The following is a 16248-nucleotide window of genomic DNA, read 5'->3' as shown; positions in this document are numbered from 1 at the left end:
GAATCAAGGGATATGGAGAGAAGGCAGGCACGGGTTACTGATTATGGATGATCAGCCCTGATCACAGTGAATGGCGGTGCTGCCTCGAAAGGCCGAATGGCCATCCTCCTGCACCTATTTTCTATGTCTATGTCTATGGCTATGTCTAATTGGTGACCTTACGAAGATCTTTCTTCAGATCCTTAGATTCCTGCCTCTAAGGACAGTCACGTTGGCACAGACCTGACTGACGTCAGCTTCTCATTATGAAATAGGCCTCTCAATGCCATCTACAGTAGGACTGTTGACCACACATGGCTGCCCCAGTGCATGTCGTAAAGTGGGCAGTGTCAGAGCTGCAGAATTGCACATCACCTCTGACGATCAGCTCGCTCCGGTGCTCCACCGCTGCTGCATCGTTGCTGGCAATGCAGGTGTAGTTCCCGTTGTGCATGAGCGAGAGGTTGGAGATCCTCAGGGAGCTGGTGAAGTCGATCTTGTCAATGGTGACTCCGAGGCTGGCTGGAATCAGGCGGCCATCTTTTTGCCAAGTGATCCTGATCGGCAGATCGCCCGAGATGACAACACACGGAACAAAGACACGCTGCCCGATGGAGAATCGTGGAAATTCGAAAGGCTGAATATAAGGAGGGACTGACACAAATACATTTGTTAATGGATTGTTGAATTCATCCATGTCCAACGTTATTAACATTTCCTTATTATTCCTCATCAGATTCAACATTACTGAGCAAAATTCAGCAACCAAAAATAATTACCATCTAAGCTTGCATGTCGTTTTTAGTTACGTCTTGGGTGTCACCAAAGGGACACTCAATAGAATCCAGAGAGAAAACTGTCAGCAGGAGAGTTTGCGGGATGAAGGTTTGTCAGTAACTTGTTGTGGGGCTGACAGACGTAACAAAATGAGTAAGCAGAGAATTGTGGACGAAGCCCAGACCATCGCACAAACCAACCTCCCTCCCACTGACGCCATTTAGACCTCACGCCAACTCAGCAAGGCCACCAGCATAATCAAGGACCAGTCTCACCCCGGCCATTCCCTCTTCTCCCCACTCCCATCGGAAGGAAAGGGATGAGACGGAGAGGATGAGACGGAGCTTCTTCCCACAGGCCATCAGGACTGTCAACTTTGATAACCCCAGAGACTAAATTTTTGTCGACACTTTTGGTGCTATGTTTAGTAACTTATTAACTTTATTTATTGTAACTGTAATTATTTTTGTGCACAACCCGCAGGCATTGCCACTTTCATTTCACTGCACATCGAGTATGTGTATGTGACAAATAAATTTGACTTGACTTGACTTGACTATAGATAGATTAGTGTAGGTTTACTAGGTTAAATCCCGGAATGGCGGGACTGTCGTATGTTGAAAGACTGGAGCGACTAGGCTTGTATACACTGGAATTTAGAAGGATGATAGGGGATCTTATCGAAACGTATAAGATTATTAAGGGGTTGGACACGTTAGAGGCAGGAAACATGTTCCCAATGTTGGGGGAGTCCAGAACCAGGGGCCACAGTTTAAGAATAAGGGGTAGGCCAATTAGAACAGAGATGAGGAAAAACTTTTTCAGTCAGAGAGTTGTAAATCTGTGGAATTCACTGCTTCAGAAGGCAGTGGAGGCCAAGTCTCTGAATGCATTCAAGAGAGAGCTAGATAGAGCTCTTAAGGATAGCGGAGTCAGGGGGTATGGGGAGAAGGCCATTTTGAAGTCTCACTTCACTTAAATAACAATTTTCTTTTCCACTATTTCTTCTAAACTGATCTAAACCTTCATATTTTCCCTTCAAGAACCCATACACTCGTTCTATTCTACACACTAGGAGAAATTTACAGAAGCCAATTACACTACAAACCTGCACATCTTTGGAATGTGGGAAGAAACCGGAGCACCCGGAGAAAACCCAGAGTCACAGGGAGCACGTACAAACTCTGTACAGACAGCACCCGTACTCGGGATCAAACCTGGGTTTCTGGTGTTGTACGGCTGCAACTCTACCGCTGCGCCACCGTGCCGCCCTCAGGCAATGTGTCTGGAGGGATTGGGCAGGTGGCGTTTCAGGATGGGACCCAACTTATCACAATTTGTAGAAAGGGGGAGAAAGGGGGAAAGGAGAGGCGAGGGCGCGACAAAGCCCAACAAGTGAAAGGTGGGTACAGGTGAGGGAGGGGGTGGTTCACTCAAACACCCAGTGTCCACGTCTCCTGTCCACTTCCCTCCACAGTTGCTGCCTGACCCTGCTGAGTTCTACCAGCAACCTGCTCAAGATGTTGCAGCTCAAGGTTCCAGCTTCTGCATTCAGAGTCATAAAGTCATAGAGTGATACAGTGTGGAAACAGGCCGTTTCGACCCAACTTGCCCACACCGACCAACATGTCCCAGCTACACTACTCCCACCTGCCGGCTCTTGGTCCGTGTCCCTCCAAACGTCCTATCCATGTACCTGTCTAATTGTTTCTTAAACGTTGGGATAGTCCCAGCCTAAACTACCTCCTCTGGCAGCTTGTTCCATACACCCACCACCCTTTGTGTGAAAAAGTTACCCCTCAGATTCCTGTTAAATCTTTTCCCCTTCACCTTGAACCTATGTCCTCCGGTCCTCGATTCCCCTACTCTGGGCAAGAGATTCTGTGCATCTATTCCTCTCATGATTTTATATACTTCCCTAAGATCACCCCTCATCCTCCTGCGCTCCAAGGAAATAGAGACCCAGTCGACTCAACCTCTCCCTATAACTCAGACACTCTAGTCCTGGCAACATCCTCGTAAATATTCTCTGAACCCTTTCCAGCTTGACAACATCTTTCCTCTAATATGGTGCCCAGAACTGAACAAGAGGCTGACTCGGGAGCTCCATGCCATGGAGAGAGTTTCAACCGCCCCGATGTGGGAGTTTCGATCACCCCTGATCATCGGCTGCGGGGGCTTTGATCGCCCCGAACATGGGCGGTTTGACTGCCCCGACCACGGGGAACAAGAGGAGGATTTTGAACTGTATTGCCTTCCATCACAGTGAGGAATGTGGAATCCTCTGTGATGGATGGATACGTTAACTTTTATGTGGTTGTGCATCTTAACATATATAACATATAACAACTACAGCATGGAAACAGGCCTGTCCGGCCCTACCAGTCCACGCCGACCATTCTCCCTGACCTAGTCTCATCTACCTGCACTCAGACCATAACCCTCCAATCCCCTCCTATCCATATACCTATCCAATTTACTCTTAAATAATAAAATCGAGCCAGCCTCCACCACTTCCTCCGGAAGCCCATTCCATACAGCCACAACCCTCTGAGTAAAGAAGTTCCCCCTCATGTTACCCCTAAACCTTTGTCCCTCAATTCTGAAGCTATGTCCCCTTGTTGGAATCTTCCCCACTCTCAAAGGGAAAAGCCTACCCACGTCAACTCTGTCCGTCCCTCTCAAAATTTTAAAAACCTCTATCAAGTCCCCCCTCAACCTTCTACGCTCCAAAGAATAAAGACCCAACCTGTTCAACCTCTCTCTGTAGCCTAAGTGCTGAAACCCAGGCAACATTCTAGTAAATCTCCTCTGTACCCTCTCCATTTTGTCGACATCCTTCCTATAATTTGGCGACCAGAACTGCACACCATACTCCAGATTCGGCCTCACCAATGCCCTGTACAATTTCAACATTACATCCCAACTTCTATACTCGATGCTCTGATTTATAAAGGCAAGCATACCAAACGCCTTCTTCACCACCCTATCCACATGAGATTCCACCTTCAGGGAACAATGCACAGTTATTCCCAGATCTCTCTGTTCCACTGCATTCCTCAATTCCCTACCATTTACCATGTACGTCCTATTTTGATTTGTCCTACCAAAATGCAGCACCTCACACTTATCAGCATTAAACTCCATCTGCCATCTTTCAGCCCACCCTTCCAAAAGGCCCAAGTCTCTCTGTAGACTTTGAAAATCTACCTCACTATCAACTACTCCACCTATCTTAGTATCATCTGCATATTTACTAATCCAATTTGCCACACCATCATCCAGATCATTAATGTAAATGACAAACAACAGTGGACCCAACACAGATCCTTGGGGCACTCCACTAGACACTGGCCTCCAACCTGACATACAATTGTCAACCGTTACCCTCTGGTATCTCCCATTCAGCCATTGTTGAATCCATCTTGCAACCTCACTATTAATACCCAACGATTTAACCTTCTTAATCAACCTTCCATGTGGAACCTTGTCAAATGCCTTACTGAAGTCCATATAGACAACATCCACAGCCTTGCCCTTATCAATTTCCCTGGTAACCTCTTCAAAAAATTCAAGAAGATTAGTCAAACATGACCTTCCAGGCACAAATCCATGTTGACTGTTTCTAATCAGGCCTTGATTATCCAAATAATTATATATATTGTCCCTAAGTATCTTTTCCATTAATTTTCCCACCACAGACGTCAAACTAATAGGTCTATAATTGCTAGGTTTACTTTTAGAACCTTTTTTAAACAAAGGCACAACATGCGCAATGCGCCAATCTTCCGGCACCATCCCTGTTTCTAATGACGTTTGAAATATTTCCGTCATAGCCCCTGCTATTTCTGCACTAACTTCCCTCAATGTCCTAGGGAATATCCTATCAGGACCTGGAGACTTATCCACTTTTATATTCTTCAAAAGTGTCCGTACCTCCTCTTCTTTAATCCTCCTAATTTCCATCACTACTCTACTTGTTTCGCTTACCTCACATAATTCAATATCCTTCTCCTCGGTAAATACCGAAGAAAAGAAATTGTTTAATATCTCCCCCATTTCTTCCGGCTCAGCACATAGCTGTCCACTCTGACTCTCTAATGGACCAATTTTATCCCTCACTATCCTTTTGCTATTGACATATCTGTAGAACCCCTTGGGATTTACTTTTACATTACTTGCCAAAGCAGCCTCATATCTTTTTTTCGCTTTTCTAATTTCCTTTTTAAGATTCCTTTTACATTCTTTATATTCCTCAAGAACCTCATTTACTCCCTGCCGCTTATATTTATTGTATATCTCCCTCTTTTTCCGAACCAAGTGTCCAATTTCCCTGGAAAACCACGGCTCTTTCAAATTATTATTCTTTCCTTTCCACCGAACAGGGACATAAAGACTCTGTACTCTCAAAATTTCACCTTTAAATATCCTCCATTTCTCTATTATATCCTTTTCATAAAACAACAATTTCCATTTCACTCCTTTTAAATCCTTTCTCATCTCCTCAAAATTAGCCTTTCTCCAATCCAAAATCTCAACCCTTGGTCCAGATTTGACCTTCTCCATAATGATATTGAAACTAATGGCATTATGATCACTAGACCCAAAGTGCTCCTCAACACATACCTCCGTCACCTGACCCATCTCATTTCCTAACAGGAGGTCCAACACTGCCCCTTCTCTGGTAGGCACCTCTACGTATTGATGCAAAAAACTATCCTGCACACATTTTACAAACTCCAAACCATCCAGCCCTTTAACAGAATGTGATTCCCAGTCTATATACGGAAAATTGAAATCACCCACAATCACCACTCTGTGCTTACTACTAATATCTGCTATCTCCTTACATATTTGCTCTTCCAATTCTCGTTCCCTATTTGGCGGTCTATAATACACCCCTATAAGTGTTGCTAAACCTTTCTCATTTCTGAGTTCCACCCAAACAGCCTCCTTAATCGAGCCTTCTAGTCTGTCCTGCCAAAGCACTGCTGTGATATCCTCCCTGACAAGCAATGCAACACCCCCACCTCTTGCCCCTCCGATTCTATCACATCTGAAACAATGAAATCCTGGAATATTTAATTGCCAATCGCAACCCTCCTGCAACCATGTTTCACTGATCGCCACAACATCATACTTCCAGATGTCAATCCAGGCTCTAAGCTCATCCACCTTTCTTACAATGCTCCTAGCATTAAAATATACACATTTAAGGGACCCATCATTTCTTATTCTCAGTTTATTTCTTTTCCCTTCTTTCTCTCCTACATATTGGGTCTGAGTGTTTCCCTTTTCTGCCTCCTGCCTCACACACTGCCTATTAGCTATCTGTGTTTGAGTCCCTCCCCCCAACCGTACTAGTTTAAAGTCTGTTGCTTTTCACTTAGTCGGGCTGTATAATGTAAGAAAATAACTGCAGATGCTGGTACAAATCAAAGGTATTTATTTCACAAAATGCTGGAGTAACTCAGCAGGTCAGGCACCATCTCAGGAGAGAAGGAATGGGTGACGTTTCGGGTCGAGACCCTTCTTCAGACTGAAGATTAGTCTGGCTGTATGGTAACTGAACAAGGTACTCTAAATGCGGCCTCACCAACGTCTTATACAACTGCAGACATGACCTCCCAACTTCTTTACTCAATACTCTGACTGATGATTTGAGAAAAGGAGCAGGGAGGTTCTGCTGCAGTTGTACAGGGCATTGGTGAGACCGCACCAGGAGTATTGCGTACAGTTTTGGTCTCCTAATCTGAGGAAAGACATTCTTGCCATAGAGGGAGTACAGAGAAGGTTCACCAGATTGATTCCTGGGATGGCAGGACTTTCATATGAAGAAAGACTGGATAGATTCGGCTTGTACTCGCTGGAATTTAGAAGATTGAGGGGGATCTTATAGAAACTTACAAAATTCTTAAGGGGTTGGACAGGCTAGATGCAGGAAGATTGTTCCCGATGTTGGGGAAGTCCAGAACAAGGGGTCACAGTTTAAGGATAAGGGGGAAGCCTTTTAGGACCGAGATGAGAACGTTTTTTTTCACACAGAGAGTGGTGAATCTGTGGAATTCTCTGCCACAGAAGGTAGTTGAGGCCAGTTCATTGGCTATATTTAAGAGGGAGTTAGATGTGGCCCTTGTGGCTAAAGGGATCAGGGGGTATGGAGAGAAGGCAGGTACGGGATACTGAGTTGGATGATCAGCCATGATCATATTGAATGGCGGTGCGTACAGGCTCGAAGGGCCGAAAGGCCTACTCCTGCACCTATTTTCTATGTTTCTATGAAGGCCAATGTGCCGAAAGCCTTTTTGACCTTGTATCTCCAGCTCTGCTGCCTTACGGCCCAGCAGAACGTGTCACTGTGGTCACGGGTTGTGAATCTCCTCGAGCACGGCGTCTTTGAGCCCCGCCCCGCCCCGCCCCGGCCTTACCTTTGACGGCGACATGGACACTTTGGCTGGTGGACAGCTGCGGCTGGACCAGCACGTTGCAGATGTATTCCCCCTCGTCCGTGTCCTTCTGCACGTCGGAGAGCTTCAAGGTGCCGTTGTTCCCGAACGCCACCTGGCGGTGGTTGAAAGGCAGGAGGTTGGAGTTCTTGTACCACTTGATGGAGTAGTACGGGTATCCGATCACCCGGCAATGAATGTAGGTGTCGCGGCCTGCAATGGCAGTGATGTTTTTCATGGATCGGATGCTGGCAGGTCCTACCGGAAAACAACAAAAAAAAACAAAAAAAAAATAGGAACAATGGAAACTGTAAAAGGGAGAATGCAATCTTAAAGAACTATAACTATAATAACAGTCATAAAAAAGATTGTTTAACTTGCATTGGTTTCATTACAGCATCACAAGAATGACAAGCCGACATTTCCTTCAATGTGTTAAAGGTAAATTTTCAACACTTTTACTATAATTATATTTAAAGAAAGCAATCCAATGTGAATCCAATGGGTTTATTTGGGAATATATATATTTATATTTATATTTTTTAAAATGTATTTTATTATACACACCGATCAGCCAAACCATTATGATCACTGACGGGCGAAGTGGATAACATTGACTATCTTGTTACAATTGGCACCTGCCAAGGGGTGGGATATATTAGGCGGCAAGTGAACAGTCCGTTCTTGAAGTTGACCTGTTGGATGCTGGAGAAACGGGCAGGAGTAAAGACCTGAGCGACTTTGGCCAGACGACTGGGTCAGAGCATCTCTGAAACGGCAAGGCTTGTGGGGTGCTCCCGGCCAGCAGTGGTGAGTACCTACCAACAGTGGTCCGAGGAGGGACAAACCACAAACCGGCGACAGGGTGTTGGGCGCCCAAGGCTCATCGATGCGCGAGGGCAACGAAGGCTATCCCGTCTGGTCCGAACTGACAGAAGATCTACTGTGGCACAAGTCACAGAAAATGTTAATGGTGGTCAAAGGAGGAATGTGTCACAATACATAGAGCATCGCACCCTGCTGCGTATGGGGCTGCACACGGAGGACTAACAGCATATTAGGCAGGTGGTCATAATGTTTTGACTCATCAGGTCATAATGTTTTGGCTGATCGGTGTACATTTTTATGAAAAAGTTATCTTGGTGCCCTTTAATTCTCACCACACTGAGAGCATACCAGTCTCTACCTCTTTTAGAGATCAGTTTTTGTTAATTAATGCACCAATTTCCTTTCATTTTTAACCTTGAAGTCAGCCTTTCACATTTTAAATGACAGGCCATTAATGCGACATGGATCCAGAGAAGCCAGCTCCCTATATTTATCATCATGGAATTGGCTCCATATATCTGCTGCCGAATTGTTAGACCAATATTTTCCACAATCGTCTACTCAACGTCAGGGTTTTTGAATAATCATTGGCAGCTGCCTTGGAAAACAGCCGACATAATCAAATACTTGTCCCACCCAGGTCATTCCTGCTACACCCTGCGGCCACGGTGGTGCAGCGGTAGAGTTGCTGCCTTTGCAGCGCTTCCAGCGCCGGAGACCCGGGTTCCATCCCGACTATGGGTGCTGCCCGTGCGGAGCTTGTACGTTCTCGCCTCGACCGCGTGGGCTTTCTCCGAGATCGTCGGTTTCCACCCACACTCCGAAGATGTACGTGTATGTAGGTTAATTGGCTTGGTGTGTGTAAATTGTCCCGAGTGTGCGTAGGAGAGTGTTAATGTGCGGGCATCACTGGTCGGAGAGGACTCAGTGGGCCAAAAGGGCCTGTTTCTGCTCGGTATTTCTAAACTAAACTAAACTAAACTAAACTAAACTAAACCTGCTTCTGTTGGACAGAAGGTACAGACGCTCGATAGGGCACACCACCAGACTCAGGAACGCCCTTTTTTCTCTATTGCCAGGCTTCTGAATGGTTCACAAGTCGTAGGAACAGAATTAGGCCATCCGGCTCATTGAGTCCCACTCCGCCATTCAAACATGGATGATCTGTCTTTCCCTCTCAGCCCCATTCTCCTGCCTTCTCCACATAACCTCTGACACCCTAGTTAATCAAGAACCTGTCGATCTCCGCTTTAAAATTACCCAATGACTTGGCCTGCACAGACGTCTGTGGCAATGAATTCCAGAAATTCCTCCACGTCTCCTTTCTAAAGGTAAGTAATTTTATTCTGAGATTGTGCACTCTGGTCCAGATGTGGAAACATCCTCTCCACATTCACTCTGTCCAGCCTTTCATTATTCGGTAAGTTTGAATGAGGTCCCTTTGGCCCAAACAAGGTCCTTCCTTAAGGTAGGGCACTGGTTGATTCACCTCTCCCCCCATTACAGACATTAGGCTTCATCTATGGAACTAATGCTCCACAATGCTGAGAACTATATTCTGTACTCTGCATCGTCTCCTTTGCCCTATCTATTGTACTTGAGTGTGTCATACAGCCATAGAGTTATAGAGACATACAGCGTGGAAACAGGCCCAACTTGCCCACAACGGCCAACATGTCTCATCTACACTAGTCCCACCTGCCTCCCAGTTTGACTCATATCCCTCTAAACCTGTCCAATTCATGTACCTGTCGGGACAGTCCCTGCCTCAACTACCTCCTCTGGCAGCTCGTTCCATTCACCCACCACCCTTTGTGGGAAAAGGTTACCCGCTCAGATTCCTATTAAATCCTTTCTCCTTCACCTTTGATTAGGTTGTATTTATGTCCAGTATTATCTGATCCAATTGGATAGCATGCCAAACAAAACCTTTCACGGCACATATTACATGTGACAATAACAAACCTAAACTAGTGAAGAAAACCCCAGCTTTCTACTGCCTGCTGTACCAACATACAAAATGAGCAAGGAGTTGATTAACAGTATCCCCCTGAGACCCACAGGCAGTGACTGAGAGGAGCCAGCACAGGTATCTCCTCTGCTTAGCCACAAGAGGAGGTGCTAACATAATGGATGTAGTAACCTGTTGGTCCATTGTTATATCAGTGGACTTCTCTACTCACTTCAGTCCCATGGCAGCCAGAATTGATGGTGGCCATTTTAACTGGCAAACACAAAGCAAATGTAACTTCAAAACAGCACTGAATTACAATTCTACTTGAGCCCAAGAAGCATCATCAATTTTCTTTAGGTAACAGTTGGGCGGCATGGTGGCGCAGCGGTAGAGTTGCTACCTTACAGCGCCGGAGACCCAGGTTCGATCCTGACTATGGGTGCTGCCTGTACGTTCTCCCCGCGACCTGCGTGGGTTTTCCCCGGGTGCTCCGGTTTTCTCCCAAACTCCAAAGACGTACAGGTCTGTAGGTTAATTGGCATTGGTAAACAAATGTTAATTGTCCCTAGATTATAGTGTGTACGGCGTGAACTCGTTGGGTCGAAGGGCCTATTTCCACCCTGCATCTCTAAACTAAACTAAACTAAATCATTCCTGCTACAACATCTGCCTTTAAACTACTGCCCTGGATGCAAGAAATAGGGATATATTAAGTGGTGGTGCCTCTACTCGCATGAAGGAGCTGGAGGCTCTGGTGTTTGTGGACAGTAAATTGTTCAGAACTTTGGAGGCAGAAGCGTTGTTGTTAAGCCATCACAAGACAAAAGATGTTAAGAAATTAACACGATTAAAAAACTGTAACAGTGCAAAAGAGAAAAGCACATAAAGTCATGGTCATAGAGCCATACAGCATGGAAACAGGCCCTTCGACCGAACTTGCCCACACCGACCTCCAACATGTTAGGTAAATAGTATTTATTTATTGCACTTATTTATATCTCTCTCCATCCCTCCCCCACCCAAGTCGCACCAGTTTCTCGTTCTCACCTAGCAACCAAGTAACGATGGCCTGTTTCCTTTATCATCGTTACTTTTTTGCATATATTTAATTCATTTGTTCTATCTCTCCCCACATCGCCGTCTATATCTCTCGTTTTCCCTTTCCCCTGACTCTAGTCTGAAGAAGGGTCTTGACCTGAAATGTCACCCATTCCTTCTCTCCAGAGATGCTGCCTGTCTTGCTGAGTTAGTCCACCATTTTGTGTCTATATTCGGTTTAAACCAGCATCCGCAGTTCCTTCCCACACAGATAAATAGTACAGTTTGGCTTATGGCTGATTAATTTGCAGAAGTTGTCAGACCTTGGAGTGTATCTGGACAGTAAACTGGACTGGTCCAGGAATGATCACATTGAATGGCGGTGCTGGCTCAAAGGGCCGAATGGCCTACTCCTGCACCTATTGTCTATTGTCTATTGGAACGCTGAGGCCCTGTACGAGAAGGGACAGAGCCGGCAGTACTTTTTGAGAAGACTCCGTTCCTCCAAAGTCTGCAGCAAGATGCTGCAGATGTTCTACCAATTTGTGGTAACCAGTGCCATCTTCTTCGCTGTCATGTGCTGGGGCAGCAGGGCAAAGGCTGCGGTCGTCAATGGGATCAACAAACTCATCAGGAAGGCTGGCTCTGTTCTGGGGGCGGAGTTGGATTCATGGGAGGGTAGTCTTGGAGGGGAGGATGCTCCTCAAACTGCAGAGCATCCTGGACAATACAGCTCACCCCCTCCATGACACACTGGTCAACCTGAGGAGTACCTTCAGCAACAGACTGGTTCCACCAAGATGCAGCACAGAACGCCACAGGAGATCCTTCTTCCCTGTGGCTATCAAACTGTACAACTCCTCCCCCTTCTGTCCTGGGGTAGACTGAGACTGACTCCCCCCTTTCCCCCCTCTCCAATCTTTGCACATCCCCAATCCTTTCCACTCGTCACTTTAAGTTCAGGTTTCATGTATCTTGTATTTTATGGCTGTTGGAAGATTAATCTCCCTCTTGGGATAAATAAAGTTCTATCGTATCGTATCGCATCGAATTAATGTGTTGCCCACATGGAATTGATTTGGCTGGAAGAGTAAAGTCAAGAGATCCAATTGGTATCACAGCAGGGAAGTCCAAATGACCAACAGAGGTACACATGGCTTGACTGAAGATCACTTGACAAAGAAAATGACAGGAAAACAGGCAGAGATATGTGCCAAGACCAGCCACAAGGCCGGTCATTAGCACACTGAGACATCATGTGAATGGAACCTTACAAGGTGTCCACAATCATTCCTCTGATCATCTAAAAACAAACGAAGTCATAACCGACAGCAACAAGGTATAGAAACTCAGTTGACAGGAGAGAGTGGAAGGAGACAACATAAATGGATAAACAGCAAGGAAGCCAATTTATCTGGAACAAAAAGAGGACCATTTTTTGGGGGGGAAAAAAATTCAGAAACAGAACTTAATAATGCATGGAATACACAATCCTAATGAAATGAACTATGTGTTCTGAGGAGCTAATTTGACAAGCACCTCTTACGTTTATTCGAGCCTGATACATGGCGACTCCGGCAGAGTTATTGGCCGCGCACCGATAGACTCCACCGTCCCGGACCTGAGTGTTGGTGACGTTGACGTGGCTGACCGTGTTGCCCTCCTTGGTGATGTACTGGCTGAGGCGGTGGCTTCCGTCCCTGGAGACGGCGTCGTCGTCCAGGGTCCAGGTGATGGTGGGGGAGGGCGTGCCCTTCACGTTGCACATCAGCGAAATGGGCTCGTTGGGATTCACCACCTTTTCACTGAAGGACGAGGTCACCTTGGGCGTTCCGTCTGCAAGCAGAAAGGAAGAAAAGCATATCATATCAGGGGGTATCAGGGTGGCACAGCAGTAGAGTTGCTGCCTTCACAGGGCCAGGGGACCCCGGGTTCGATCCCGACCGCGGGGGGCTTGTCATAGAAAAATAGAAACATAGAAAATAGGTGCAGGAGTAGGCCATTCGGCCCTTTGAGCCTGCACCGCCATTCAATATGATCATGGCTGATCATCCAGCTCAGTAACCTGCACCTGCCTTCTCTCCATACCCCCTGATCCCTTTAGCCACAAGGGCCACATCTAACTCCCTCTTAAATATAGCCAATGAACTGGCCTCAACTACCTTCTGTGGCAGAGAATTCCACAGACTCACCACTCTCTGTGTGAAGAAATGTTTTCTCATCTCGGTCCTAAAAGACTTCCCCCTTATCCTTAAGCTGTGACCCCTGGTTCTGAACAATCTTCCCGCATCTAGCCTCTCCAACCCCTTAAGAATTTTATATGTTTCTCCGTACAGAGTTTTGTACGTTCTCCCCGTGACCTGCGTGGGTTTTCTCCAAGATCTTCAATTTCCTCCCACACTCCAAAGACGTACAAATTTCCCCGGTGTGGGACGAATAAAGGAATATATTACAGGTTTGTAGGTTAGATGGCTTGGTATAATTGTAAAATTGTCCCTCGTGTGTGTAGGAGGGTAGTGTTGATGTGCGGGGATCGCTGGTCGGTGCAGGCCCGGTGGGCCAAAGGGCCTGTTTCCACGCTGTATCTCTAAACTAAGTTAGATCCCCCAAAAATCCCCCCAAAAATCGTAATCTGCTGGGTCAAAGCACTGCACCTTGGGGCTCTCTCCAGAGCTTTAGACTTTAGAGATACAGCGCAGAAACAGGCCCTTCGGCCCACCGAGTCTATGCCGACCAGCGATCACCCCATACATTAACCTACACACAGTGGGGACAATTTTACAACTCACCAAAGCCAATTAGCCTACAAACCTGTAAGTCGTTGGAGTGTGAGAGGAATAGATTGGGTAAGCGCACAGTCTTTTGCCCAGAGTAAGGGAATTGAGAACCAGAGAACACAGGTTTAAGGTGGGAGGGGGGAGATTTAATAGGAACTGAGGGGTAACCTTTTTACACAAAGGGTGGTGGGTATGTGGAATGAGCTGCCGGTGGAGGTAGTTGAGGCAGGTAATATTGCATTTAAGAAGCATTTAGATAGGTGCATGGATAGGTCAGGTTTAGAGGGATACAGGCCAAACACAAGCAGATGGGGCTAATGTAGATGGGGCATGGTGGCAGGAAGGGCCTGTTTCCGGGCTGTATCACTCTACATGGGAGGAAACCGGAGCACCCAGAGAAAATCCAAGCAGTCACAGGAAGAATGTATGAACTCCGTACAGATAGCAGCCATAGTCAGGATTGAACCCGGGGCTCTGGCGCTGTAAGGCAGCAACTCTGCCGTTGTGCCACTGTGCTGCCCCAAGGCCTAGGTTTAGGTGTGTTTTTTTTTTTTACTGAGGTACAGTGAAAAGCTTTCATTGCATGCTATCCAAACAGATCAGGTAACACTATGCATACATACAGTCAAGACAAACGCATGTCTATTAGACAGAACTGAAACAGAGTGCAGAATATAATTTAATTTTTACAGGTAGAAAAATAGATTTAAAAGAGGTGGGAGATTGTTTCGGATGATAGTAGATATTCCTCTGGGATCAGCACGCAAAGATCAACCACGCTCCAACGATGTGACATACAGATTATGTTACTGACAAAAGAAAGAGGCATCAATTGTACCACCATGGGTAATGCCCCATGCGACTTGCATTTCCATTGACTGAACATGAAAAATGAAAATGTTGCCCCTCAGCCTGACAAGTAGCTGGATGTGATATTGGTGTTTAGGAGGCTTTTGCTAGACATGATAGTGGCGTTTAATTAGTTTAGTTTAGTTTTGTGATACGGCACAAAAATAGGCCCTTCGGCCCACCGAGTCCTCGCCGACCAGCGATCCCCGCACGCTAACGCCATCCGACACACACGAGGGACAATTTACAATTATACCAAGCCAATCAGCCTACAAACCTGTATGTCTTTGGAGTGTGGGAGGAAACCGGAGATCCTGGGGGAAACCCAAGTAGATTATCATATATATAATCGTATATATCATATATATCGAAAATCACGACTCATTCTTCCAAACTCCAGTCAGCATAGTCCAATGAACCTGTCATCCTAGGAAACTATATGATTGCATATAGGCAAGTACTATCCTTAATGGATTATTCACAAAATGCTGGAGTAACTCAGCAGGTCAGGCAGCATCTTGGAGCGAAGGAATGGGTGACGTTTCGGGTCGAGACCCTTCTTCAGTCTGATAACATAGAACCAGTCTGAAGAAGGGTCTCGACCCGAAACGTCATCCATTCCTTCTCTCCAAGATGCTGCCTGACCTGCTGAGTTACTCCAGCATTTTGTGAATAAATACCTTCGATTTGTACCAGCATCTGCAGTTATTTTCTTACACATCCTTGATGGATTAGTTAATTGATTGAAAGATACAGTATGGAAAAGGGCTCTTCGGCCCACTGTGTCCATGCCAACCATCAATCACCTATGCACTCCGGTTCTATGTTATCCCACCTTTACTTCCACACTAGGATCAATTTACAAAGGGTAATTATCCAGCAAACCAGTATGTCTTTGGGATGTGGGTGGAAACCAGATCACCCGGAGGAAACCCACATGGTCACAAAGACCATGTATCTCTACAGACAAAAGACTGTATCTCTAAAAAAAAAAAGAGAACGGGCAAACTCCACACAGACAGTACCCGAGATCAGGATCGAACCTGGGTCTCTGGCGCTGTGAGATATGGAGACAAAACTGCACCCTAATTTTCCAGATTTGGTCTAAACTAAGACCTCTTTAATCACAGAAAGACTTCCTTGTTGCCGTACTTCTACTTGGTGACAAGGTCGGATCAGTCTGAAGAAGGGTCTCGACCCGAAACATCACCCATTCCTTCTCTCCCGAGATGCTGCCTGACCTGCTGAGTTACTTCAGCATTTTGTGAATAGGTCGGATGTACAATGTTCAACAGTGAACAATGATGCTTTATTGTCACCTGTGCACTAGACAGTGAAATACATTTTGCATTAATCACTTATGCACGAGTCGCCATATTTTCGGCGCCATGTACAAAATGTTCAAACTCCGGTCCACGCACTTGATGTACTGCAGCTGCCCCCACTCCTCTCCCCTTAATACATCAACTACTGAGCATCTCCGCTCCTCGCCCGAGTGTCCTGGGGGCGTCTCCTGCAGCCGACTTTGAAGGCGTATCTGCCTTCCCCCCTCCAACCCTGACAGTGTGTCCCAGGCACCCACCACTCTTTAGCTCATGTT

At 46.1% G+C, this 16248-nt stretch overlaps 1 protein-coding gene across 1 annotated transcript in view; it reads right to left on the bottom strand.

The window, feature by feature from the left end:
• LOC144598975 (cell adhesion molecule DSCAM) overlaps positions 1 to 16248 on the bottom strand; it is a 565733-nt gene that overhangs the window by 197831 nt on the left and 351654 nt on the right. The window contains exons 7-9 of the mRNA XM_078409651.1: positions 12562 to 12858; positions 7185 to 7460; positions 355 to 633 (exon numbers count right to left, since the gene is read on the bottom strand). Of these exons, the coding sequence (XP_078265777.1) occupies positions 355 to 633; positions 7185 to 7460; positions 12562 to 12858 (852 nt within the window). The remainder of the gene's footprint in view (positions 1 to 354; positions 634 to 7184; positions 7461 to 12561; positions 12859 to 16248) is intronic.

The sequence above is a fragment of the Rhinoraja longicauda genome, chromosome 12 (assembly GCF_053455715.1).
Source record: "Rhinoraja longicauda isolate Sanriku21f chromosome 12, sRhiLon1.1, whole genome shotgun sequence".
NCBI lineage: Eukaryota > Metazoa > Chordata > Chondrichthyes > Rajiformes > Arhynchobatidae > Rhinoraja > Rhinoraja longicauda.
The sequence above is the reverse complement of the archived record's forward strand: the minus strand, read 5'-3'. Positions and strand labels throughout refer to the sequence as shown.